This window comes from Pleurodeles waltl, chromosome 3_1 (genome assembly GCF_031143425.1).
Source record: "Pleurodeles waltl isolate 20211129_DDA chromosome 3_1, aPleWal1.hap1.20221129, whole genome shotgun sequence".
NCBI classification, from domain to species: Eukaryota; Metazoa; Chordata; class Amphibia; order Caudata; family Salamandridae; genus Pleurodeles; species Pleurodeles waltl.
This window is the reverse complement of record NC_090440.1, coordinates 707,502,249-707,519,844: the sequence shown is the minus strand read 5'-3', so window position 1 is coordinate 707,519,844 and position 17,596 is coordinate 707,502,249. Positions and strand designations below refer to the sequence as shown.

At 44.2% G+C, this 17,596-nt stretch overlaps 1 protein-coding gene across 3 annotated transcripts in view; it reads right to left on the bottom strand.

Moving 5' to 3' along the window:
• Nucleotides 1–17,596, bottom strand: part of MACF1 (microtubule actin crosslinking factor 1) — a 1,225,213-nt gene that overhangs the window by 623,295 nt on the left and 584,322 nt on the right. For all 3 annotated transcript variants that reach the window (XM_069223412.1, XM_069223414.1, XM_069223413.1), the window contains 4 exons: nucleotides 17,299–17,475; nucleotides 16,932–17,055; nucleotides 3,345–3,553; nucleotides 2,765–3,082 (listed from right to left, as the gene is read on the bottom strand). In XM_069223412.1, the coding sequence (XP_069079513.1) occupies nucleotides 2,765–3,082; nucleotides 3,345–3,553; nucleotides 16,932–17,055; nucleotides 17,299–17,475 (828 nt within the window). The remainder of the gene's footprint in view (nucleotides 1–2,764; nucleotides 3,083–3,344; nucleotides 3,554–16,931; nucleotides 17,056–17,298; nucleotides 17,476–17,596) is intronic.

Genomic DNA, 17,596 nt, shown 5'->3' with positions numbered 1-17,596 from the left:
GCATGACCACAGCAAAGGAAGCACTCTCTTCAGTGGCAGGATCTGGGATTGTGAGAAGACCAGAATCAGGAGAGGTGTCAGGGCCACTCACCTCCTGAAGGTAATCAAGCGAATTCTCTTCATGGTAGTGTTGGCCAATTTTATCACATGCATCATAATCTTAGAATCTATGCCAAACAAGGAGTGCAATGTGTGGGATCTTCCTTCTGGGGGGTGGGAACTTCCTTGTGGAGGGGGGGTGTTAGGTGCAAGTTGTGGTTCGACGCAAACCAGGTCCAGCCTTGGCAGAGGCTGTAGTGGCACTGACTCAGAGTTGGCGAGCACAATGGGCACCTCATCCTCTGGGATCGATGGAGTCAGTATCAGCGTTGAAGCTCTGTGAACCGGCGTGGATGGGGGGGGTCGGTACAGGAACCAGGTGATGCACAGGTTGGAAAGTCCAACTGTGGCAGAGGGCTATCCTGTCAGCGGTATCCCAGATCGAGTGTCTCATGGCCCCTTTGGGCTCGCAGTTGCGCTTTAGGGAATCAGAAGGATTACAAAAAGTCGGAGAATGGCCTTGATGACCTCTTGGATCTGCCTCAGTGTCAAAGATAGCTGTGAAAATTCAGTTTGTGCCAGGACAAATTGCAGGATTGTCTCAGAAGTCGCCTGACTTTGTGAAAGAGATCAGGAAGAATGGTCACACCCTTGCACTCTCTCAGGTGTTCAAGTGGCAGGAACAGGCAGAGTCCTGATTGGATTTTTTGTTTTTTTTTACTTCGATCTGCATGAAGATTTGGACTGTCACAACCAATTACCCGGGGATCGATTCCTGTGGCTTCTGGACTGGTAGTGGGACTGAGACTGACCGTTGAACTTGGACCCTTCTCAGCTAGAAGTCTTCTAGTGCTTAGAGTCTTAGAGTTTTGCCATGTGGTCCCATATAACTTTAAGGTTCATCAAAGTGCAGTCACTGCAGGCCTTCGAGTTGTCACCAGACCTCAGGCACCACAGGCAAACCTGATGTGGATACGTTGCAGACATTTGCTTGAGACAGTCCTTACAGGGTTTTAAACCTATCTTGGGAGGTGACATTTGCCTTGCACACTGAAATTTTGTTGCGGTAAAAGAGGTCTCAAAGAGACAAGAGGTAGGCTCCAGATCCAAAACTGATGGCAAAGAAAGGAAGGAACTGATGTCAGTGTACAGGACTGGCACCTATCTAGGCTCTACACGTCATTTCTGGAGTAGAGTGGCATCAGTGCACAGAGGCACTGTGCCACCTACCAGCACACACAGGTACGACTTGAAAAGTTTCTAGATTCAGTCTGACCACTGGTGAATATTTCAAAGGTGAGGAATCTGCAGTTAGAAGTTTCTATCATAAATCTTATTTAGTGCAAAATGTAAATGTCTTGCATACCCTCCTTCGGCAAGAGCCATTCTCAAACATCCTTGCCCGGGTGTTTTGTAGAATTTCACCCTTGGGCATTCCATGGCTGCACAAGGTCCTTGCATGTTTAAAATCAGCTCCAGTAGCATGATGGCACCAGAGAATTCAAAGATACACCTGAGTCCGATGTTGTAAAAAACAATCTAAGGTGGAATCTGTGTCCACAGGCATTGTGATTTTTGGGGAAAATATCATGTCACCTCAAAACTGCAATCTCTTCTCAAAAGAAAAACAACATGCAGCATCCACACCTAACACTTCAGGCAGATGTGTGCACATAATGTGATCTATAGCAATACATGCTGCAAACTCAACACTACCTTAATTATTAATCTATGGGGGCCAGTGATCTTATAATTATATAGGATTCCATGGACATGCATTTTAGTCTTTCATCTAGTTCTGTAACTGATGCTGTTCAATAGTTTTATTTATTCCATTTTTAGCTAACTCATTGAGATCAACGCTCTAGTCTTTGATTATAGTTCATGGCTAGAGTAAAGTTTGCATTCTAGTATTCCATAAATGGCTTATGTCTGTACAGCATTCTTTCAATTTCTGTTACTAAGTTCTTGCTGACCGATTACAATTTACTTTTTTATTTATATATGTGGGCCAAAATGGTGCTACTAATGTTCTTTCGTTTCATTCTGTTGTAGTAATGCCTACCATTGTTTAACAGACATACACCAGTAGTTTAAAAGAACACTTCATGACAGCGTTTATTAGGAAAGTGTGCATTGTAGTCCACCTAATTTATGTCGCTTTCTAGTAAATTTGTGTCACGAAAACTGATGTAGCAAATGTGGGATGGTTTTCGGACTTCTATAAAGCATAGAATGTACATAGAAAAGTAACAAGTGCTTGTGGGTGTGACAAGTGTAGGAAAATCGGCTGGTACTCAAAAGTCAACAGCAATCTGCCAGGAACTATAACACTGATCAGAAACAACAGCAAGAGATTTATCTTAGTGGAGTGAAGCCATGTTGAAATGTTTATGAAATATGTGCATAAATCTGTCAGCTAGCAGTACTACTACTGAGACTGGAAAGGAAAGACAAGTATGTGGAAGAGAGGATTATCCCAGAGTGATGATTGCTCATACCAAGAACAGGTTATCGTGACAAGACAAACAGCATTCTTTAAAAATAAAGTCATAGACTTTCTAATGCATCACCATCTGCAGATCTAACATGGAGGAAGGACTTCTGTAGCCATTCCTCCCAAACAGAGTTCAGCTCTTAACACATTTAAAATTGTGTAATATTTTAATTCTACAATTACTGACTTTGTCATGCTAACAGCAAAGGGAGCCCAACTACAACTCACCTTAATTTGCTGACAGAAGTGTGTGATATCCTCATCAGGACTGTTTCCAGCTGCCAGCATGCGTGCCCTGCTCTGCATGAAGTCCTGTAGGGTCCTAGAGAGTTGCTCATACATCTCAGACTTTGGTAGCAGCTCTTTCAAGGCCATCTCCTGTTCCTGCTGCTGCTGGCACACCGAGTCAAAGCGCTGTGTCACTTCTGCCAGCTTCCCCTGCAGGGCTTGTGCAGTAGCCTGGTCGGCTGTCACCAGGAACTTCCCCACCATTTCTCCAGTAGTGTCCAGACTGCTGCTACGGCTGGTGATGTCCTGCTTCAGTTTCTGATAGCAAACAATAACAGCATAAATAAATCAAGACACAAAGTTTTCAAAAAATGTAAAGGCTCCTTGGGAATGGGGACTGAAGCACTAACAGATTTCATATTGTTATTTGAGGGAGTCTCGGAGAGTTCTAAGGATGGGGGGAGAAGGCAGTATACTGGAGTACAAAGCTGATGTAGTTGCGGTATTATGTAGTACAACAGGAAAAAGACCAACATAAGCAAGAGTTGAGAGGAATATCCAACAATGACTGGGATCTCACCGTGTTTGTGGCAAGAGCTTCTTGGATGGAGGAGGGTGAAAACGAGGCTACCTTCTGTTCTTTCAGGTTCTTCTCTATGCCATCCATCCACTGCAGTAGACTGTCTACCCCCTCCTGGACACTCTGTGAGTGAGACATGCACTTCAGAAGGTGGTCCATGCGCTCGGACATCTGCTGTGACATGAGCTGGAAGCGACTCATGATGGCATCTAGTTAGCACAAGAACAAGTACTGAAGCCAAACTACGAAGACTTTCAAGATAAAGTTCAAGTGTGAAGGCATAGCCACATGTACACAAAGGTAAATAATCTCTAAGTGAGACAGTAAGTTCATGTTTGAATCAAGATGTGCATTTGCATTCATGTGATATATTCGATGACAAAGTGCCCCCTTTGTATTGTATGACGTCAGAAATGTTCCCCCATTTCACAGAAGCACAGAAACAGTGTTCTCGAGCAAGAAACATGGTGCTCTCCATAAACAAGGATATTGCTGATATTTTAATACACCTAGCTGCCTCTTTGCGATTATCATACCAGACATTCTCATTGTGATTCCCTGAAACAAGGCTCTTCCCATGTGGTTCTCAGCTATGAGTCATTCACTGCCTTCTCCAGGATGTCATACTGAGCTCTTCACAAGGTCTCTACAAGGTCTCAGGAAACTCACAGTCAGAACCTTATTTTCTCCAGACAATTTCTATACAATGTACAAACAGCAGACTTTCTCACAACAACCTTCAAAAACCAGGCTCAGTGCATTCTCCAGACAGAAGGCTCTCCCACTGTGAATTCCAGATAGCAGAATTCCACAGTGCGATTGTTGGAAAACAGGTGATTTCCCCACAAAGTACATGCAGAAGGCTTTTTCATTGTGATCAGTACACACTGGTATCTCTGTGAATCCAGAAATTAGACACACTATTAACGCTACACAGAAGACAGTCTCAATGTGATCTTCATAGAGTATGCTTTCTCACTGCATCAGCACACATGAAGCTTTTTCATTGTGCTTTTCAGGCACTGGACTCTCATACTGATCACCAGACACCAGGTTCTTTCAGTGTGATTTCCATGTGCGAGCAGCTCTAGCTACTTTCTCCAATTAGCAAACTTACTGCTTTGTCTAGTGAATAGGCTCTCACAGGGGAAACAGCCTTTATAACGAAGGCTAACAAACGAGAAGCCTTTAAAACAAATGCTTTAAAATGAAAATTCCTTTACAATTAAAGGCCTTTAGAACAAAAGTTTTTACGATTATGCATTTACAACTGATGCCTGCAGATTCACATGCTTTGCACAGTCTGCCATCTAGTGTTGGGCTTGGAGTGTTACAAGTTGTTTTTCTTCGAAGAAGTCTTTTCGAGTCACGAGATCGAGGGACTCCTCCCCTTTCGGCTCCATTGCGCATGGGCGTCGACTCCATCTTAGATTGTTTTCCCCGCAGAGGGTGAGGTAGGAGTTGTGTATTATAGTAATAGTGCCCATGCAATGGAGTAAATATGTATGTACATAATGTAGTTTAAAGTGATATATATACAAATTTACAAATGTTCAAGATCAACTTCGAAACGGCTACAGGCTCCCGGGGAGGTGGGGGGGCGCATGTGAATCTGCAGCGTCTCATGTCACGAACAGATGTACACTGGGTAAGTGACATTTTCCGTTCGATGGCGTGTGTAGCGGCAGATACACATGCTTTGCATAGACTAGTAAGCAGTTATCTCCCCAAAAGCGGTGGATCAGCCTGTAGGAGTTGAAGTTGTTTGAAATAAAGTTCGTAGTACTGCTTGTCCTACTGTGGCTTGTTGTGTTGTTAACACATCCACACAGTAATGCTTGGTAAATGTATGAGGCGTAGACCATGTGGCTGCCTTACAGATTTCTGTCATTGGTATATTTCCTAGAAAGACCATGGTAGCACCTTTCTTTCTAGTTGAGTGTGCCCTTGGTGTAATAGGCAGTTCTCTTTTTGCTTTGAGATAACAGGTTTGAATGCATTTAACTATCCATCTGGCAATGCCTTGTTTGGATATTGGATTCCCTGTATGAGGTTTTTGAAAAGCAACGAATAGTTGTTTTGTTTTCCGTATTTGTTTTGTTCTATCAATGTAGTACATTAAAGCTCTTTTGATGTCTAATGTATGTAGTGCTCTTTCAGCTACAGAATCTGGTTCTGGAAAGAACACTGGTAGTTCTACTGTTTGATTTAAGTGAAACGGTGATATGACTTTTGGTAAGAACTTTGGGTTAGTTCGTAAAACTACTTTATGCTTGTGTATCTGAATAAAGGGTTCTTGTATGGTAAATGCTTGTGTTTCACTTACTCTTCTTAGAGATGTGATGGGAATGAGAAACGCTACTTTCCATGTTAAATATTGTATCTCACACGAGTGCATGGGTTCAAAAGGTGGACCCATGAGTCGTGTTAAAACAATGTTAGGTTCCACAAAGGAACTGGTGGCGTTCTTGGTGGAATAATTCTCTTTAGGCACTCCATAAATGCATTTATGACTGGGATCCTAAATAATGAAGTTGTGTACGTAATTTGCAGATAAGCTGAAATTGCGGTAAGATGTATTTTAATGGATGAAAAAGCTAGCTTTGACTTTTGTAAAAGCAGTAAGTAGCTTACGATGTCTTTAGCAGATGCGTGTAACAGCTGAATTTGATTATTCTGGCAATAATAAACAAATCTTTTCCACTTATTTGCATACCAATGTCTTGTGGTTGGTTTCCTTGCTTGTTCTGGATGTCCGAATTCTAAGACTTCAGGAGCAAAATTGCTAGATTCAGTGATGCTGGATTTGGATGCCTGATTTGTTGTTTGTGTTGAGTTAACAGATCGGGTCTGTTTGGAAGCTTGATATGAGGCACTACTGAGAGGTCTAGTAGTGTTGTATACCAAGGTTGTCTTGCCCAGGTTGGTGCTATTAGTATGAGTTTGAGTTTGTTTTGACTCAATTTGTTTACTAGATACGGAAGGAGTGGGAGAGGGGGAAAAGCGTATGCAAATATCCCTGACCAGCTCATCCATAATGCATTGCCCTGAGATTGATCTCGTGTGTACCTGGATGCGAAGTTTTGGCATTTTGCGTTTTCTTTTGTTGCAAATAGGTCTATTTGTGGTGTTCCCCATCTTTGGAAGTAAGAGTTTAGTATTTGGGGGTGAATCTCCCATTCGTGGATCTGTTGGTGATCCCGAGAGAGATTGTCAGCTAACTGATTCTGAATCCCTGGAATAAACTGTGCTATTAGGCGAATGTGGTTGTGAATCGCCCAATGCCATATTCTCTGTGCTAGGAGACACAACTGTGACGAGTGTGTTCCTCCCTGTTTGTTCAGATAATACATCGTTGTCATGTTGTCTGTTTTGACAAGAATGTGTTTGTGGCTTATTATGGGTTGAAATGCCTTCAACGCTAGAAATACTGCCAGTAGTTCTAAGTGATTTATGTGAAACTGTCTCTGCTGAGTGTCCCATTGTCCTTGGATGCTGTGTTGATTGAGGTGTGCTCCCCACCCTATCATGGAGGCATCTGTCGTTATTACGTACTGAGGCACTGGGTCTTGGAAAGGCTGCCCTTGGTTTAAATTTATATTGTTCCACCATTGAAGCGAGGTGTATGTTTGGCGGTCTATCAACACTAGATCTAGAAGTTGACCCTGTGCCTGTGACCATTGTGATGCTGGGCACTGTTGTAAGGGCCGCATGTGCAACCTTGCGTTTGGGACAATGACTATGCATGAGGACATCATGCCTAGTAGTTTCAACACCATCTTGACTTGTATTTTTTGTTTTGGATACATGGCCTGTATTACATTGTGAAATGCCTGTACCCTTTGTGGACTTGGAGTGGCAATCCCTTTTGTTGTGTTGATTGTCGCCCCTAAGTATTGCTGTGTTTGACACGGTTGAAGGTGTGACTTTGTGTAGTTGATTGAGAAACCTAGTTTGTGGAGGGTTTCTATGGCGTATTTTGTGTTTTGTGAACACTGTTGTTGCGTGTTGGTTTTGATTAACCAATCGTCTAGGTACGGGAACACATGTATTTGCTGCCTTCTGATATGAACAGCCACTACTGCCAGGCATTTTGAAAAAACTCTTGGCGCAGTTGTTATCCCGAATGGCAACACTTTGAATTGGTAATGTACCCCTTGGAATACAAACCTTAAGTACTTTCTGTGTGGTGGATGTATCGGTATATGGAAGTATGCATCTTTTAGGTCTAGTGTTGTCATGTAGTCTTGTTGTTTGAGCAATGGGATTACGTCCTGTAATGTTACCATGTGAAAGTGATCTGATTTGATGTAGGTATTTAATGTTCTGAGATTTAATATAGGTCTTAGAGTTTTGTCATTTTTGGGTATGAGAAAGTACAGTGAGTAAACTCCTGCTCCTCTCTGATGAATTGGTACCAGTTCTATTGCCTCTTTTTGTAACAACGCTCGGACCTCTAGTTCTAGAAGATCCATGTGTTGTTTTGACATATTGTGTGTTTTCGGTTGGACATTTGGAGGGAATTTGAGAAATTCTATGCAATAACCATGCTGGATAATTGCTAGGACCCAAGTGTCTGTTGTTATTTCCTCCCAATGTTTGTAGAACTTGGTTAGTCTCCCCCCCACAGGTGTTATGTGTTGGGGATTTGTGACGTTGAAGTCACTGCTTGTTTTGAGGAGTTTTGGGACCTTGGAACTTCCCTCTACTCTTTTGGAATTGCCCCCCTCTATATTGTCCCCGAAAACTTCCCGGCCGATATTGGCTCTGATAAGTGGGCCTTGTTTGTGAGGTTGTGGGTTCTGTGCTTTGTCCTCGAAACCCCCCTCGAAACTGTGTTTTACAAAATGTGCCTCTGCTCTGTGGGGAGTAGAGTGCGCCCATGGCTTTGGCCGTATCAGTGTCCTTTTTAAGTTTTTCGCTAGCAGTGTCCACCTCCGGCCCAAACAACTGCTGTCCGTTAAATGGCATATTCAGCACGGCTTGTATTTCCGGCTTGAATCCTGATGTACGCAGCCATGCATGTCTCCGTATTGTCACTGCTGTGTTTACAGTCCTAGCAGCTGTATCTGCTGCGTCCATTGCCGAGCGTATCTGATTGTTCGAGATACTCTGTCCTTCCTCCACCACCTGTTGTGCTCTTTTTTGGAACTCTTTGGGCAAGTGTTCAATGAAATGTTGCATTTCGTCCCAATGAGCCCTATCATATCTCGCTAGCAATGCCTGTGAGTTGGCAATGCACCATTGGTGATCCGCTTGTGCTGCAACCCTTTTCCCTGCTGCGTCAAACTTGCGACTCTCTTTGTCTGGAGGTGGTGCGTCTCCCGAGGTGTGTGAGTTCGCTCTCTTGCGAGCTGACCCTACTACCACAGAGTCTGGTGGTAATTGCTGTGTGATGTATACAGGGTCTGTTGGCGGTGGCTTGTATTTCTTCTCCTTTCTTGGAGTTATGGCCCTGCCCTTCACAGGCTCCTGAAACACCTGTTTGGAGTGTTTTAGCATTCCAGGTAGCATAGGGAGACTTTGGTATTGGCTATGTGTGGAGGATAGTGTGTTAAACAAAAAGTCATCCTCAATAGGCTCTGCATGCAGGGTGACATTATGAAACGCCGCTGCTCTTGACACCACCTGTGTGTAGGCTGTACTGTCCTCAGGTGGCGACGGTCTTGCTGGATAACAGTCTGGGCTGTTATCTGATACTGGCGCATCATAAAGATCCCATGGGTCGGGATCATCCTGACTCATTCCAGTATGAGTTGGGGACTGCATCAGTGGTGGAGTGGCTACCGGTGATGTGTGCGTTGAGCGTGGTGGAGATGGTGGCGGTGTTACTTGTCTTGCCACCTTTGCCTGTGGCTGCTTGTCTTTTTCTTGAAAGGCAAGTCTTCTTTTCATCCTAATTGGGGGAAAGAGTACTTATCTTCCCTGTGTCCTTTTGGATGTGGAGCCTTCTCTGAGTGTAGTCTGGCTCCATTGACTCTAGTTCTTGTCCGAACCTATGTCCTTGCATTTGTGAGGACAATCCCTGTTCTTCTGTGTAGGAACTTGTTTTCGGTTCCGAGGCAGGATGTTTCGGAATGGAAACTTTTTCGGCAGTCTTTTTCGGCTCCAACACTTTTTAAATTTTCGGCGTTCCAGTCTCTCGGTGCCGACTCATTTCGGTGCCACCCTCTCAGTGCCAAACTTGCTCTGACCCGCTGTCTCGGGGTCGAGTGTGCTCTGTGCCGGTATCTCGACCGGAGTCAGATGTCTTAGACACCTGCGTGCCCTTTTTCGGTGCCGATGATCGGTCACCTATTTTTCGGGTTAAGCCACGGCCTGCTGCCCGTGGCGTCCCCTGGGCTTTAGTGGTCTTTCCGTGAGTTTTATGTGTGACGTCTTACTCACGGTTTTTGGCGTCTGTTCGGGATCGACCTCGCCCGAGTCCGACTCCTCGATGGAGAAGGTTTCTTCTTCCTCCTCCAAGTGTTTTTGTCCTGTCGGCGCAGACGCCATCTGTAGTCTTCTCGCTCTTCGGTCTCTTAATGTCTTCTTCGACCGAAACGCTTGACAGGCTTCACAAGTATATTCTTTGTGTTCTGGAGACAAACACAAGTTACAGACCAGATGCTGATCTGTATAAGGATACTTGTTGTGACATTTGGGGCAGAAGCGGAATGGGGTCCGTTCCATTAGCCTTGAAGAAACACGTGGTCGGGCCGACCAGGCCCCGACGGGGGATCGAAAACCCCGAAGGGCCACCGGAGCTCTTCCAAATTCGGTGTAGATCTATTGTAACTAACCTGATACCGAACGCAAACAATACCGTCAAACTTTCCGAGATTCTAACTATCTTTCCGAACCGAAACACGGAGCGAAAAGGAACACGTCCGAGCCCGATGGCGGAAAGAAAACAATCTAAGATGGAGTCGACACCCATGCGCAATGGAGCCGAAAGGGGAGGAGTCCCTCGATCTCGTGACTCGAAAAGACTTCTTCGAAGAAAAACAACTTGTAACACTCCGAGCCCAACACTAGATGGCGGGATGTGCAAAGCATGTGTATCTGCAGTTACACATGCCATCGAACATATATATATATATGTATATATATATGTGGTAAATGTCACTTACTCAGTGTTCATCTGTTTGTGGCATGTTCCGCTGCAGATTCACATGCTATGTCAGGTCCTGCCATCTAGTGTTGGGCTCGGAGTGTTAAAAGTTGCTTTTCTTCGATGAGGTCTTTGAGTCACGGGATCGAGTAACTCCTCCTTTTCGGCTCCATTGCGCATGGGCATCGACTCCATCTTAGATTGCTTTCCCGCAGAGGGTAAGGTAGGAGTGATAGAGTGTAAAGAAAGAGATGTCCATGCAATGGAATAGATATATATATACATATGTACAAATTAAAGTGCAACTTAAACGGCTACAGGCTCCCCGGGAGGAGGGAGGGCGCATGTGAATCTGCAGCAGAACATGCCACGAACAGATGTACACTGGGTAAGTGACATTTTCCGTTCAATGGCATGTGTAGCTGCAGATACACATGCTATGCATAGACTACAAAGCAGTTCTCCTCCCATAAGCGGTGGTCAGCCTGTAGGAGTTTAAGTTGTTTAAAATAGTGTTCTTAGTACAGCCTGTCCTACTGTGGCTTGTGTTGCTAACACATCTACACAGTAATGCTTGGTAAATGTATGGGGCGTTGACCAAGGGGCTGCTTTACAGATTTCTGTCATTGGTATATTTCCTAGAAATGCCATTGTTACTCCTTTCTTCCTGGTGGAGTGTGCTTTTGGTGTTACTAATAGCTGTCTTTTTGCTTTTAGGTAACAGGTTTGGATGCACTTTACTATCCATCTGGTTATTCCTTGTTTTGAGATAGGATTACCAGTATGGGGTTTTTGGAATGCCACAAATAACTGTTTAGTTTTCCTAAATGATTTTGTCCTGTCAAAGCCTTTTTAATGTCTAATGTATGTAGCGCTCTTTCTGCTACTGAGTCTGGCTGTGGGAAGAAGACTGGAGGTTCCACTGTTTGATTTATATGAAACGGTGAGACGACTTTAGGTAGGAATTTTGGGTTTGTGTGAAGTACGACTTTATGTTTGTGTACTTGTATAAAGGGTTGTTCAATAGTAAATGCTTGTTTTACACTAACTTCTTAATGAAGTAATTGCAACTAGGAAGGCAACTTTCCATGTTAGGTATTGAATTTGACATGAATGCATAGGTTCAAATGATGGACCCATGAGTCGTGTGAGTACTATGTTTAGATTCCACAAAGGCACGTTTTAATCCTTCCATGAAGGCTTTGATAACAGGGACTCTAAATAGAGAGGTGTGTTGTATATTTTGCAAATACGCAGAAATTGCAGTGAGATGTATTTTGATGGATGAAAATGCTAAATTTGCTTTTTGCAAATGAAGCAAATAAGTTACGTCTTGTATTGACGCTGAAAGAGGGGCAATCTGTTAAGATTGACAGTAAAACACAAACCTTTTCCATTTGTTTGCATAACACTGCCTGGTAGTGGGTTTTCTTGCTTGTTTAATTACTTCCATACATTCTGTTGAAAGGTGTAGATATCCAAATTCTAAGACTTCAGGAGCCAAATCGCTAGATTGAGTATTTTGGGATCTGGATGCCTGATCAGTTGCTTGTTTTTGCGTTAACAAATCTGGTCTGTTGGGGAGTTTGATATGTGGTACCATTGACAGATCTAACAGTGTTGTGTACCAGGGTTGACGTGCCCACGTTGGTGCTATAAGTATGAGTTTGTTTTGACGCAGTTTGTTGACTAGAAATGGAATGAGCAGGAGAGGGGTAAAAGCGTAAGCAAATATCCCTGACCAGTTGATCCATAGATCACTGCCCTTGGATAGAGGGTGTGGGTGCCTGGATGCGAAGTTTTGGCATTTTGCGATTTCGCTGGTGGCGAATAGGTCTATGTCTGGCGTCCCCCCTTGGGGATGAATTTCCCACTCGTGTGTTTGTTGATGATGTTGGCTGAGAACATCTGCCAATTGGTTGTGTATTCCTGGAATATATTGTGCTACCAGGTGAATTTTGTTGTGGATTGCCCATTGCCAAATCTTTTGTGCTAGAAGGGACAGTTACGATGAGTGGGTCCCTCCGTGTTTGTTTAGGTAATACATTCTAGTCATGTTGTCTGTTTTGATAAGAATGATTTTGTGAATGAGAAGAGGCTGAAAGGCTCTGAGTGCTAGGAATACGGCTAGCAATTCTAGGTGATTTATGTGAAGTTGTTTGTGTTTGGTGTCCCATTGTCCTTGAATGTTGTGATTGTTGAGGTGTGCCCCCATCCAATCATTGATGCATCTGTTGTAAGTATGGTCTGAGGCACAGGGTCTTGAAATGGCCACCCTTTGTTTAGATTTGTGGAATTCCACCACTGAAGTGATATGCGTGTTTGGCGGTCTATCAACACTAGATCTTGAAGTTGACCCTGTGCCTGCGACCATTGCTCTGAAAGGCACTGTTGTAAAGGCTGCATGTTTAATCTTGCATTTGGGACAATGGCGATGCATGATGCCATCATGCCCAACAGTTTCATTACAAATTTGACTGTGTACTCTTGGCTTGACTGAATTTGTGCTAATACACTGAGGAATGCTTGCACTCTTTGTGGACTTGGGCTTGCAAGTGCTGCTTGTGTATTTAGTGTGGCTCCCAAATACTGTTGAATTTGCGCAGGTTGTAGGTGGGATTTTTGGTAATTTAAGGAGAACCCTAGAGTGTGTAGGATTTGTATTACATAATGCGTATGGTTTTGACACTGTATGACTTTTGGATTTTATTAGCCAATCGTCGAGATATGGGAAGACATGAATGTGTTGTCTTCTTAGGTAGGCACCTACTACTGCTAGGCATTTTGTAAATACTCTGGGAGCTGTTGTTATCCCAAAGGGTAACACTGTGAACTGGTAATGTTTTCCCTGTATTACAAACCTGAGATATTTTCTGTGCGCTGGATGGATGGGTATGTGAAAATATGCATCCTTGAGGTCTAATGTTGCCATGAAATCCAGCTGTTGTAGCAGTGGGACCACTTCCTGTAGTGTTACCATGTGAAAGTGTTCTGACAGGATGTAAAGATTGAGAGTTCTGAGATCTAATATTGGTCTCAAGGTTCCGTCTTTTTTGGGAATAAGGAAGTACAGAGAGTAAACCCCTGATCCTATCCGATCATGTGGTACAAGCTCTATTGCTTGTTTGAGTAATAGTGATTTTACTTCTTCTTGCAACATTGAGATATGTAGGGAGGAGAGTTTGTGTGGTTTTGGAGGTATATTTGGGGGAATTTGTGCCAATTTTATGCAATAACCACTGCAGATAATAGACAATACCCAGTTGTCTTTTGTAATGGGTAGCCAATTGTTGTGGAACCTTTGCAGTCTTCCCCCTACAGGTGATGTGTGAGTTGAGAAGAGATGGAGAAAGCCACTGTTTTGGCTGTGAGGCTTGTTATGTTGGCTGATATTTTCCCCTGCCTCTGGGGAATTGGCCTCCGTAATTACCTCTAAGCCCACCTCGTTGGTATTGAGGCTGGTAGGTTGACTTCGATTGTGAGGTAGATGCCTCAGGTGTTTTCGCTCTAAAACCACCTCTGTATTGAGGTTTCCGAAAGGATCCTCTGTATAATGTGGTATACAGAGCACCCATGGCTTTAGCGGTGTCTGAGTCTTTTTAAATTTTTTCAATGGCCGGATCAACTTCAGGGCCAAAAATCTGTTTTTGATTGAATGGCATATTAAGGACAGCCTGTTGAATTTCAGGCTTAAACCCTGACGACCGAAGCCATGCATGTCTCCAAATAGTAACAGCAGTATTGATGGTCCTAGCTGCTGTGCCTGCTGAATCTAGGGCTGATCTAATTTGGTTATTAGTAATAGCCTGCCCTTCCTCGACTATTTGTTGTGCTCTTTTTTGTTGGTCTTTGGGGAGATGTTGGATGATATCTTTCATTTTGTCCCAGTGGGCTCTATCATACCTAGCCAATAGTGCTTGGGAGTTGGCTATCCTCCATTGATTGGCTGCTTGCGATGCTACTCTTTTGCCAGCAGCATCAAATTTCCTGCTCTCCTTGTCCGGTGGTGGTGCATCACCAGATGACTGGGAGTTAGCCCTCTTTCTAGCCGCAATTACAACTACAGAATCAGGAGGCAGTTGTTGTGTAATGAATGCCGGATCAGAGGGAGGTGGTTTATACTTTTTCTCCACTCTGGGAGTAGTTATCCTGGTTTTGACTGGCTCTTGAAATATTTGTTGTGCATGCTTTAACATGCCTGGAAGCATGGGAAGGGACTGGTAGATAGTGTGTGTGTGGAGGATAATGTGTTGAAGAGAAAATCATCCTCCAAGGGCTCGGTGTGCATGACAACATTGTGGTATGATGCCGCCCTAGCCAGAACCTGAGTGTATCCGGTGCTATCTTCCGGTGGTGATGGTTTGGAAGGATAGCAGTCTGGGCTGTTATCTGAAATGGGATCTGGATCATAGAGATCCCATGGATCCACATTGTCTTGTTGTGAATCTAAAGAATGTACGGGAGACTGTGCAGGTGTAGGAGTAGTAGGTGGCGAGACAAGCAGGTGAGGAGGCTGAGGAGGTGAAAATTGTGGAGATGGAGATCTTTGTTTAGGCTTTGGCACTTTAGCCGGTGGCTGAGCAGTGTCCAATTGTTCCTGAAAGGTCAGCTTCCTCTTAGGCTTCAGAGGAGGTGCAGTTATAATCTTGCCAGTGTCCTTGTGAATGTGAATATTCTGGCTTGCCTTTCATCAATGTCCTCCATCTGTGTGTGTTGCTCCGAAAATGTATGGCTTTAAGTACTTCCGAAAGTCCATGCTCCTCGGTGGAACTTGGCCTTTTCAGCTCCGAAGCCGTTTTTCTCGGGATCGAAAGGCTGGGAGTGGATGTTGGCCTCGGCTCCCAAAGCGATTTTCGAGGCTTCAACTCAACGGGTCGATGTTTTCCTGTTTCGGAGCCAGTGCTTCAGCTCGAGTCCAAAGGCTTTGGTGGCGTGGCCTTTTTCGGTGTCGAAGTTGTTGCTTGTTCACCGAAGGTCTTTTTGCGGGTGAAGCCATGGCCTTCCAGTATTGGCGTTCCCGAGGCCTTATGTTTGGGTTTGGCTGGGACAGGGGCAGGGGTACTCACGTGCTGTCCTGCCATAACCGGTCCTTCTCGGAGTAGGGCCTTCGGACCGAGATTGCGGTGTGCATAATCTCCTCTTCCGCTACGTCGAGACGTTCGGTGCTCTTCAACGCCATTTCCAACCTTCGTGCTCTTCTGTCTCTGAGAGTCTTCTTCGAGCTGAAGGATCAGCAGGCCTCACAATTTTTCTCTCGATGGTCTGGAGCAAGACAGAAATTACAGATGAGATGTTGGTCTGTATATGGAAATTTGGTGTGGCACCGAGGACAAAAGCGAAATGGGGTCTGGTCCATGAGGCTTCCACGCGGTCGGCCCGATCAGGCCAGATTTGGGCCCGGGTGCCCCATAGGGCGAGTAAAGATGTTAGATCTGATGGTATCGAAGTGTCGATGAGAGGTGATACGCGATCGAAACAATACCGACAAGAATTAACGAGTTATAGAACTTTTCCGACTCGAACTATCGGAGCAAAAAGAAACATGTCCGAACCCGATGGCGGAAAGAAAACAATCTAACATGGAGTTGAAAGCAATCTAACATGGAGTTGATGCCCATGCGCAATGGAGCCGAACAGGAGGAGTCACTCGATCCCGTGACTCGAAAACACTTCTTCGAAGAAAAACAACTTGTAACACTCCAAGCCTAACACTAGATGGCAGGATAATGCACAGCATGTGTATCTGCAGCTACACACGCCACCGAACGTGAAAATACGCATCTTTTAAATCCAGTGTTGACATGTATTCCCCCTGTTTCAGTAATGGGACTAATTCTTGTAGTGTCACCATATGAAAGTGTTCTGATTTGATGTATAGGTTGAGAGTCCTGAGATCTAATATTGGCCTTAGTGTTTTGTCCTTTTTTGGGAATAAGGAAGTACAGGGAATAGACCCCTGTTCCTTTTTGTTGATGAGGTACTAGCTCTATGGCTTGTTTTGTTAATAGTGCCTGCACCTCTGTTTGTAACATTGTTAGATGGAAAACAATCTAAGATGGAGTCGATGCCCATGCGCAATGGAGCCAAAAGGGAGGAGTCACTCGGTCCTGTGACTCAAAAATACTTGTAACACTCCGAGCCCAACACTAGATGGCAGGAACAGTGCAAGGTATGTGTATCTGCAGCTACACATGCCACCGAACACACATATATATATATATATATATATATATACACACATTTCATAATAAAGGCTTTCGTTCTAAAGGTATATTTGTTGTAAAATAATCTCACAAAAGCCTTTCATGGTAAAGGCATTTTCGTTACAACGATTGCATTATAAAGACATTTGTGCAAATGGCATTCGGTATTCTGTCATATATCCCTCTCACAGCACTACCTTCAGGATCACCCTTCATACTTCTACTGTCCACTTCTCAAGTTATTAAGTGCCTGTGTGTTCCACATTTGCTCTCAGCCACTTTTATGGTTACCTCTAGTGATTTCAACATGCTTCGGTTCTGGAGCTGGGTCTCCTTCTATATCGAGGAGGAGCTGTGCTGCTTTCTGCATCTTCTCAATTTGCACATGATGCTCAGCCAGGTCTCCCTGCAGATTCTGCCATAGAAAAAGGTAAGGGAATGAATTGAGAATTAAGATCTTGGACCTCATAGCAGTTACTGCCAAACATCCATTTCCCTGGAGTTATAGTGTCAGCACTGTCACAAAAGTACAACCTCCCCACAGCATGACTATGTTATGAACCACACACCACGAAGATGAAGGTCTCTGTTTTGGAGAATGGAAGTATAGCAATTAGTTTGAAGCATTATGGGTTTATCCTTTTCAATGTTTCCTCACCGTGGTCTTATTGAGCTGCTTCTGAAGGGCATCTGCATCCGATGCAATTGGCTCTGAAAGAACTTCTTCAATAATTGCTTCAGTCTGTGCAAGCCACATGTGAAGACAATCTGCAGTATCCTGGAACTGTTTGGACCGATCCAGAAGCATGGCCAAATGAGTACCGAGTTGGGAGCACTACAAGAGGAAGCAAGTAAGTGAGTGAAAGGGGTGAAGCATCACAGAAGAACTTGGGCTATCCGAGGAGGAAAGAGAGGAAAACACAAAGAGACCAGGTGCACCAGCATAGCAGGAGGGG